Source organism: Vipera berus (genome assembly GCF_964194415.1).
Source record: "Vipera berus genome assembly, chromosome: 1".
NCBI lineage: Eukaryota > Metazoa > Chordata > Lepidosauria > Squamata > Viperidae > Vipera > Vipera berus.
In genome coordinates this window covers 79,667,285-79,678,082 of record NC_138202.1, presented here as the reverse complement: position 1 = coordinate 79,678,082, position 10,798 = coordinate 79,667,285, and the positions used below count along the sequence as shown (strand labels likewise).

Sequence of the window (10,798 nt, the reverse complement as noted above, 5' to 3'; positions counted from 1 at the left end):
TTTGTATACACACAAGCAGATGTCATGCCATATGTGGTTGGGAAGGGTAATCCAGCTATGTCCGCTCTCTCTCTCTCTCTCTCTCTCTCTCTCTCTCTCTCTCTCTCTCTCTCTATCTATCTATCTATCTATCTATCTATCTATCTCTATCTCTAAGACTAGCCGGGTTCCCGGGCTCGAGACACAGCTGCTTGCGGGGAATTGAATGCGCGCAGGAAATTACATCAATGTCAACCGGAAGCCGGAAGCGTCGGCCGTGGCTGGCGAAGACGGAGGGGTCGAGGGGGACGTCTGCCCATCGCGGTCCCCTCCGCCGAACCGCCGGGCGGAAGGTCCGCAGGTGAGAGGAATATCCCTGGCGACTCGAGGTTGTTCCGGCCTGGCTCTGGCGGAGGGTGCTTCTAACCCGGTTTCTCAGAGGTTGGGAGAGGGGTCTGGTGTAGGGTTAGGCATCGGGCGCCCAAGAGGAGCGAGAGGTGAAATGCTCCCACTTCTCCTCCTTCGAGACCCCGAAACCGCCCTGCATGTTGTCGGCTTCTGCATGGTAGAGGGGTTGTTTTGAAATACTCGATTTCTTCCCTGCGAATGCCTTCACCCATTTTCTTCCTCCAGCACTTCTTGGTGCTTCTGTGACAAAGAGGATAAAATCAGTTCAGAAATACACCCCTGGGTACGGTAGTTAAGCCTCATATCGCTAATAGCACTGATTAGCAAAGAGTAAGAGAACTCCACTTTAATCCAAGGGGAGAGTTTGAGAATGATCAGGAAGGTAGAAAAACTCATAAAGATGGATAAAGCCAAGCAGCCAGCAATTGTGTGTCTTATTACCATTTTTTATTAGCTTTATTTGTGTAACAAACCATTGATGAACTGCTAAGCAACGCCAAATCACATTAGGGCTTAAAAGTGATAGCCTGGCTAATACAGCATGCTAAATTTTATAATATTGTGCTTGGTGTAGCTTAGCCCTTGTTGTTGAAAGATTATAGTTAATGGTCTAGCCGCTTTAGCGCATGTTGTGTGGATCCAACTATTGAATTCAAATGGCTTAATGTTGAGTGTTTGAAAGTGAAGCCTTGAATTATAAATATGTAAGTTTGTGCCAAATGTGTTTGTTCCAACAAATGCCAGTTGTTCCAGTCCTCCCATACATGGTTCATACCACTTTCATCCTAATTTTCCAGATTAAGGTCTGAAATCCTTGAATGTCTATGCTTGCATTATCCTAACTTGTTCTATGAACCAGTTCTTTGTGGCTAGACAGGAAGGCCTGGAGGAATGTTGTCCACGGGGTCACGATGGGTCGGACACGACTTCGCAACTAACAACAACATCAACAATGATTCAGAACATTAGGTTAATTTGGTAGACCATGGTTAAATTATTTATAGCAGTGTTACTCAACCTTGCAAATTTAAGACAGGTAGACTTCAACTCCGGAATTCTTCAGCCAGCACAACTGGTGGGGAATTCTGGAACTTGAAGTCCACACCTCTTCAAAGTTGTGGAGGTTGAGAAACATTGACTTATAGTGAAACATGATATGCAAACAAAAGCTGCAAATCCTTCATTCTAAATGGTATCTTACTGTGACGTCTCAGGGGACTGGGAGTGGGGGGCACTGTTCTACAGTGGTTCTCCTCCTACCTCCTGGGCCGTTCGCAGTCGGTGTTGACGGGAGGGCAGAGATCTGCCCCGAGGCCTCTCGTTTGTGGAGTTCCTCAGGGGTCGGTCCTCTCTCCCCTCCTGTTCAACATCTATATGAAGCCGCTGGGTGAGATCATTCGTGGTTTGGGGTGGGGTATCATCAGTACGCTGATGATACCCAGCTTTTTCTTTCCACTCCGAACCAACCCAGTGATGCCCTTGTCGTGATGTCCCGTTGCCTGGAGGCGGTTCGGGTTTGGATGGGGAGAAACAGGCTTGGACTCAATCCTGCCAAGACTGAGTGGCTGTGCATACCGGCATCTCGGGTGAACCATTTTTTTTTATTGAAAAGTTTTATAAAAGTTACAATATTATCCCATCCCCAACCCACCCCTAAACCCCCCTCCCCCTTCCCCACTTCCCAAAGCTGATTACAGGGTTACAAATATATAATAATCCTAATCTAACTGACATTAACCAACTATATAAATAACCAAATACATAATACACTTTAACCCGCCTATAACATAATTACAAACAATCTAAAAGTATCCAACTTATACTAATACAATAATACCGTATAACATATATATAATTATAACTAATAATAAAGAAAAAAGAAAAAATTAAATTATAACAATCTAAAATTTACTCATAAGCTAAATGGAACTTTTTAGTCCCATATTTTTTCTGAATATAATCTATCCATCTTCTCCAAACCGAAATGTATCTTTCTTGTGAATGATCCTTCAAATAAGCAGAAATCTTAGCCTTCCATCCTTCCGAGGTAGGTAAAATGAGGACCCAGATTGTTGGGGGCAATAAGCTGACTTTGTAATAATGCTGCTTGGGGGGCCCCAAAAGCCCTAATAAGCAGGCATATACATAGAATGAAGGCTATTGCTAAGCACATTGGTTTGTGCTTAAATTGTAAGCCGCCCTGAGTCTTCGGAGAAGGGCGGGATATAAATGGGATTAAAATAAAATAAATAAATAATAAATAAAATTTGACACTTTAAGCGTCCATTCCTCAGGCAGTCCTTCTTCCAATATTGCCCTACCAATAACCTTGAACCATTTTTATCCATCGTTAACGATGGGGGGGTGAGGTGTTACCCCCCCGCTGATAGGGCTCGTAACTTGGGCGTCCTCCTGGATTCACGGCTCAGTTTGGAAGCTCATATAGGAGCCGTGACCAGGGGGGCTTTTGCCCAGGTTCACCTGGTGCACCAGTTGCGACCCTATTTGGACCGAGATGCCCTACGCACAGTCACTCATGCATTCGTGACCTCCTGGTTAGACTACTGCAACTCTCTCTACATGGGGCTGCCCTTGAGGACCACTCGGAGGCTTCAGCTGATGCAGAATGCAGCTGCGCGAGTAGTAATGGGAGTTTCCTGATACTCTCATGTAACACCTCTTCTCCGCGAGCTGCATTGGCTTCCAGTTCCCCTCCGGGTGAGATTCAGGGTGCTGGTGATGACCTATAAAGCCCTAAATGGCATGGGCCTGGATTATCTAAGGGAGCACCTGCTGCCAGCGTCAATTTCCCATCGTCCTGTGCGCTCCCACAGGGAGGGCCTCCTTAGGGTTCCGCCGGTTAGGGAATGCCGACAGGCGATTCCAAGGGGGAGGGCATTCTCTGTGGGTGCGCCTGCCCTATGGAATGAACTGCCGGTGGAACTTCGGACTGCCCTGGACCTTCGCTCGTTTTGCCGGGACCTGAAAACTTGGTTATTTGATCTTTCTGGCCTGGACTGAGGGGGTTTTAATTTAACTTTAAATTTTAAATTTAAATTTGTTTTAATTGTGGGCTAGTCTTAATTTAATTCTATTTTAATTGTATTTATTTGTATTGTTTAATTCGTCCAGTAAACCGCCCTGAGTCCTTCGGGAATAGGGCGGTATATATATATATAAAAAACTGTCTGGTACTGGAAATTGCAGAAGTAGTCACTGACCGAGTTTCAGTGGATTTCTTCACTAAGTCTTTGCTGATATTGAAATAATTTAACAGTTTTAACAACAGTAAAATTCTTTTACAATGTCTATAATTTGGTTGATGCAGAATTCCACTGCTATGGAACTACACAATCAGCTATATAGGGATTATTACTCATTTGCCAGGAGAAATATCAACAACCTAAGATATGCAGATGATACCACTCTAATGGCAGAAAGTGAAGAACTAAAGAGCCTTTTGTTGCGGGTGAAGAAGGAGAGTGCAAAAGTTGGCTTGAAACTTAACATTAAGAAAACCAAGATCATGGCATCCGGCCCTCTGAATTCCTGGCAAATAGATGGGGAAGAAATGGAGGTAGTGACAGATTTTATTTTCCTGGGCTCCAAGATCACTGCAGATGGGGACAGTAGCCAAGAAATTAAAAGATGCTTGCTCCTGAGAAGGAAAGCCATGGCAAATCTAGACAGCACACTGAAAAGCAGAGATATCACCCTGTCAACAAAAGTGCGTATAGTCAAGGCTATGGTCTTCCCAGTTGCAATGTATGGCAGTGAAAGTTGGACCATAAGAAAGGGTAAGTGCCAAAGAATTGAGGCCTTTGAACTATGGTGCTGGAGAAGACTCCTGCGAGTCCCTTGGACTGCAAGGCGATCAAACCGGTCAGTCCTAGAGGAGATCAATCCTGACTGCTCTTTAGAAGGCCAGATCCTGAAGTTGAAACTCAAATACTTTGGCCACCTAATGAGAAGGAAGGACTCACTGGAGAAGAGCCTAATGCTGGGAAAGATTGAGGGCAAGAGAAGAAGGGGACGACAGAGAATGAGGTGGCTGGATGGAGTCACTGAAGCAGTAGGTGTGAGCTTAAATGGACTCCAGAAGATGGTAGAGGACAGGAAGGCCTGGAGGAACATTGTCCATGGGGTCATGATGGGTCGGACACGACTTCGCAGCTAACAACAACAACACTCATTTGTGAATTTACTGATATAGAAGAAAAACTTTTTCCTTCTGGTTTTATACCTGTCTAATAATATATAGATGATTAAGTAGTTCCATGACAGTATACTTGGAGGAAGAAAACATATTCCTTAGCAAATTAAGATTTGTCTCAGATATCTGATCTTAATATGAAACCTGCTTATTCTACTGTGTATGTGAATGAGAGAATGGAAGATTAGTTTCATTATTAACATAATAATGTTATGTTAATGATTTATAGCAGTGGTGGGATTCAAATATGTGAACAACTGGATCTCTGTGGATGCAACTTTCAGAGGTCTATTCTGGGCCTGGGCAACAAAAAATTAGCTACCGGTTCTGCCAAACTGGTGCAAATTGGCTGAATCCCACCACTGATTTATAGTGGCAGTATATTAACCATTCAACTGTTTTCATGAAAAAAATATTGACAAGATCAAGGAGCTTTCTGGAGAAATTCTATACCATATTAACTAATAGAGGTAGTGATTCAGTTTTATAATTAATTTGATAACAGACTGCAAAATTTTTAAAAAGGTAGATAGAAATATGATTTAAAATTATTATCTTGAGCAAGTATCTGCAGTAATTCTACTTTGGATATGTTGAAGTTACAGGTGGTTTAGAAATTACCCTATGTATCATTGAATTGTTTATTTTTGAAATAAATATATAAAAATGTACTAGTTATTTATGGAGCTCCTTATTAATGGATGCATATTATGTTCATTTGACAAGTTTTTAGAAAAACCACTTTTAACAAAAAGTTAGGAACCATCTTGTCTGGGAAGTTGAGTAGCAAATGTCTTTTACACTTTTCATATAACATATTTCTCATTTATGTATACGATTTTACATAAATCTTATTTAAAATTTATTTTCATTGTCTTTTGGCAGCAACTATACATAGTTCTGGTCTGTGACTGCAATAAAAAATTTATGGTTGTTGGAACTATCTAAGTAGTTCTTTTATTCCCTCAGTGTGTGATAAATTGAAAATTCTTGGGAAGAGAATAGAGTTCACCACAAGTAATTACAGTGTATTTAATTAAGTATAATTAGAGAGTCTTAATTTAAAGCATGAATATTTCCTAATTTTAAAAAAATGGCAATACTCAAATTAAAAAAAATCGTAAGTTTTTTATTTTATTGCAAACCATTATTGAAATGTTAAATAAAATAAATAGAAATATAACTGGGAAAATGTAATGGTTTGTGAGTTAATTTTATTACTTGGATATATTTAGAGAAGACATCTGTTTTAGCCCCTGAATATATTGTACAAAATGTTCCCCATATGATCTACTCATTCAGCTCTTCTGCTTTGCCGTTTTGTATTTGAAAGGTCACTTTGTCATCTAGTACCTGTTTTTAAGTACAAATTTTCATGCATCATATTGGAAAGATTTGTATAATATAAAACTTCTGTTACCACCTTTACTATTCAAATGAGAATCACAAGTCAAACATTTGCTTATACTGTATATACTTTGGGAAAATATTACGTAATTGTGTTGGTATCCTGCTTCAATGAGATAAATTCAACATGTGTACAACTTATATTTGGAAAAAACAGTTTTCCGGTAAGTGAAGCCTGAAAAATATTTGTAGGTTGGGACTAAAACTAAAACAATTTGTTTTACTTAAGTGGCTAAAACACACAACTTCTGGAGGCAGGTTGTTCCACTGATTAATTGTTCTAACTATCATGAAATTTCTCCTTAGTTCTAGGTTGGTTCTCTCCTTAATTAGTTTCCCTCCATTGCTTCTTGTCCTGCCTTTGGGTGCTTTGGAGAATTGGTTGACTCCCACTTCCCTGTGGCAACCCCTCAGATATTGGAACACTGCTATCATGTCACCCCTAGTCATTCTTTTCCTTAAACTAGACATACCCAATTTCTGCAATCATTCTTTATATATTTTAGCTTCCAGTCCCTTAATCATCTTTGTTGCTTTTCTCTGCTCTCTTTCTAGAGACTCAACATCTTTTTTACATCATGGCGATCAAATGAGGATGCAGTATTCCAAGTGTGGTCTTACCAAAGTATTATAAAGTGGTATTAACACTTCACGTGATCTTGATTCTATTCCTCTATTAATGCAGCCTAGGATTGTATTGGCTTTTTTGGCAGCTGCAGCACACTACTGGCTCATATTTAAGTGATCGTCCACTAGGACATCTTGTTTATATCATGTTGACCAAAATTGGATGCACTGTTCCAAGTGTGGTCTTATCTTGATTCTATCTCTCTGTTAATGTAGCCTAGGACTGCTTCAGATGCAATAATTGTGAAGTCTGAGGATATGAATAAGGTTTTCTGCAGTATGAGTTCCACCTCTTGCGATCTCAGATAGTCTTCGACTTAACAATCATTCATTTAGTGACAGTTCAAAGTTATAATGGCACTGAAAAAAGTGTCATTTGACCATTTTTCACCTTATCATTGCAGCATCCCTATGGTCATATGATCAAATTTGGGCGCTGGCAAGTAGCATATATTTTTGGCAGTTGCACTGTCCTGGGATCACATGATCACCATTTGTAACCTTCCCAGATGGTTCCAACAAGCAAAGTCAGTGGGGGAAGCCAGATTCATTTAATGATCACATGATTCAGTTAACAATTCTAGCAAAAAAAAGGGTTGTAAAATGTGCAAAATTCACTTAACAATTGCATTGCTTAGGAACAGAAACTTTGGGCTCAATTGCAATTGCAAATCAAGGACTATTTGTAGATCCATATGCCTCTTACCTATTCCTTTACACAGAGAAGAGGTTATCTAGATGGATTTGAGTGATAATTCTTTAAATGAAGGAGTAGCTCCCACTATCTTGAAGAACGCAATGGTGTACCCTCTCCTGTAAAAATAAATCATGTTCTGTTTGTGTTGTATAGCTTTCACTTACTGTAGTTTCCAGTCAAAGTGAGTAAGGAAGCTAGATGATTCCCACAGTCTTAGAACTATTCCTTCGGAAAGAATAATAGATTTTGAATTGATAATTTATAAACTGTGTAGAGTCTTTGCATAAGAGGGACACAAATTTTGCAATAAATGTAAAATAATAAACCATCCTGGCCATGTATCTTTTGTTTCATTTAAATTTAACTGAAATAGCTTATATAAGTGCAAAACTATTTTTAGTTCAATATAACCGTATGAATAATGTACACTGAGATTATACTTTTAAACAGGTAGTCCTTGAGTCAGACTTTAGCTTGGCCATACGTTTGCAATGTGATTTTGAGAAGGTTGCTATATATTAGCCTTGACTTTCTGTTTATAATATGTGTAAAATAATTACTGCAATTTTTCAAGAAAGATAGTGTGTAGTTTGTTGCACTGTAGGACTACACTCCATATATCTCTAGCTTGAGAACCACAGAAACTCATAAGTGAGCTTAATTTAGCTTAAAGATGCCACTGTTGTGGTTCCGATAAAAGACACAGTTTCAAACAAAATGCAAGCATTATGATGCAAGCAATGGATGGGTCCTCAAAGCCACAATATGAGTGTTGTGTTGTTTTAACTTTTATCAGGTAATTACTTGGGGAAAATATTTATTAAATTTATTTGCTGCTCAACTTGCCATCAAACCGCACATCGAAATATGTGTATATTACTTGAAATGGTCTTAAATTAGTATGTCTTCTATTGATAATTTATGTTTCCCTATTTAGGGTAGAAAATGGCTTATCTTTTTGGTCTGCTTTAGCAAAAAATAATAAATCTAGATAAGAACCTCATATATCCAGTATGATATTGGAACCAGAGCTAAACAGTAGCAGATGACAATAAAAATTTGGGATGTATATTTGCTTTGGGGATATATTCAGTAAATTCCATGTTGTTTGCTTTGTTGTCTGTTTTCATAGTTGATATTCTACGAGACAGAAAAATAGATATATAAAGCGAAATCAGAAGTGCTTTTTTAAAAAAGCAGAAATTGGAGAGGAGAACGAAAACATCTACAATAGTGGCCAAAATTGTGGAAACCTTTTGGGAAAAGTGTATTTTTGAGGTTTGATGGCTAATAACACCACTTTTTTTTTTGGAGTAGTACCAAAAAAGTACATATCAATGGAAAAATAATTTAATCAAGAATGTAATGCAACATAGTTTGTTCAATTATCTGTACTGTATTCTATGAAAAGTTATAGTCAAATAACCAGAAAAAGGAAACACAACTTGCTTAGGTTGATACCAGGTAGCTTTCCTTCATATGATTATAGCCAATGAGCATGAGTGTTTAGACAGCCAATCAGGTGTCATCTTGTTTTGGCAATCAGCCAATCAGATCACAGTAGGATTCAGTTATTGATGTCATATATTGAAGCTGAGAGGAGGACATTTGTCAGTTTGTCATGTGGTCGCTATCAAGTTGGTTGGTGTTTTTTTTCTTTCATTTAGTGAACTTGTAAAACGTAATAAAATTAAAGTAATGGTGCAAAAAGTTGACTGGTTGCCCAGAAAGCGATGTAAAATAGTTTTATTAAGTAAAAAAAGGCTACAGTTATAAAGAAATTAGAAGAAAAATTGGTGGAAACTTAACTAAAGGTGTCATTTCTACTGTAAACTTTTCCTAAAAGGTTTCCACAATTTTAGCCACTACTGTATGTCATATTTATTTTATACGCAGACATGTTTCACTGGTTTAATAATAAATTATTCCCTTTTTTATCCCCTTTTTTCTTTATATGTGTTCTATTCTACAGAAGCTTGTGGGAAGGTGGCTTTTTTCATTATGTGTGCGTCAGTCAAATACAACAGTCGGGGTCCAGCCCTCATCCCAAGAATGAAGACCAAGCATCGCATCTACTACATTGCTCTATTTTCTGTTGTGCTACTGGGATTAATTGCCACTGGAATGTTCCAGTTCTGGCCTCACTCCATTGAGTCCTCCAATGACTGGACTCTTGAGAAGCGCAGCATTCATGATGTACCTGTAATCAAGATTCCTGCAGACAGTGCCATTCCAGAACGGGGAGATCTTAGCTGCAGGATGCACACATGTTTCGATGTTTACCGCTGTGGCTTCAATCCCAAAAATAAGATCAAAGTCTATATTTATTCCCTAAAGAAGTATGTGGATGAATACAACATGCCAGTCAGTCACACCATTTCCAAGGAATACAATGAACTGTTAACAGCTATTTCTGATAGTGACTTCTACACAGATGACATCAATCGTGCTTGTCTATTTGTACCATCCATTGATGTTCTGAACCAGAACACACTGCGCATCAAGGAAACAGCTCAGGCTTTGGCACAATTATCCCGGTACCTTCCTGCAGAAACCTTATAGTAACTTCCAAAGCTAAAACAGGGATTCAAGAATAGGGATTATGAGAAAATGTGATAGCCAAGATAGAAATGTTGTGCTAGGTTTTGATGTTGAAGAGCAGTGAATTTTTCAGTCTCAATTACTGAGTGCCTTTTTCTCCCAAGGATTAATAATTAAAGCTATGATCCTGTATTAATACGCTAGAAAAAAGTTCAACTGCAATCGTACGCTTTCTTAATATTTTGTATAAGATCGTGATCAGACTAATTATTAGTTGGTGTAGAAATAGACAAAGATAGCTGGGATATTTTAAATTTTATTTATTTATTTATTGGTTTATATACCGCCCTATTCCCGAAGGACTCAGGGCGGTTTACGGGGCAAAGTTAAAACAATATTAAGTTAAAATAGAGTTAAAATAAAATTAAATAACAATTAATAGCCCAAATTAAACATTTAAAAATTTAAAACCCCTCAGTCCAGGCCAGATAAATCAAACAACCAGGTTTTTAGGTCCTGGCGAAACGAACGAAGGTCGGGGGCAGTCCGGAGATCCACAGGCAGATCATTCCATAGGGCAGGTGCACCCACAGAGAACGCCCTTCCCCTGGGGATCACCCGCTGGCACTCACTGACCGGCGGCACCCTAAGGAGGCCCTCCCTGTGGGAGCGCACAGGACAATGGGAAATTGATGCTGGCAGCAGGTGCTCCCTAAAATAATCCAGACCCATGCCATTTAGGGCTTTATAGGTCATCACCAGCATCTTGAATCTCACCCGGAGGGCAACCGGAAGCCAATGCAGCTCACGGAGGAGAGGTGTTACACGGGAGTATCGGGAGACTCCCATCACAACTCGCGCGGCTGCATTCTGCACCAGCTGAAGCCTCCGAGTGGTCCTCAAGGGCAGCCCCATGTAGACAGCAT

General features: G+C 39.5%; 1 protein-coding gene across 8 annotated transcripts in view; it reads left to right on the top strand.

Moving 5' to 3' along the window:
* The first annotated feature begins 242 nt into the window (after positions 1–242).
* The window catches only part of EXT2 (exostosin glycosyltransferase 2), a 96,362-nt gene continuing 85,806 nt past the window's right edge, over positions 243–10,798 (top strand). For all 8 annotated transcript variants that reach the window (XR_014024531.1, XR_014024532.1, XR_014024533.1 and 5 more), the window contains exons 1-2: positions 243–340; positions 9,304–9,868. Coding sequence is in view for 1 of the 8 variants with exons in the window: in XM_081313047.1 (XP_081169173.1) it covers positions 9,333–9,868 (536 nt within the window). In the remaining 7 variants the exon portion in view is untranslated. The remainder of the gene's footprint in view (positions 341–9,303; positions 9,869–10,798) is intronic.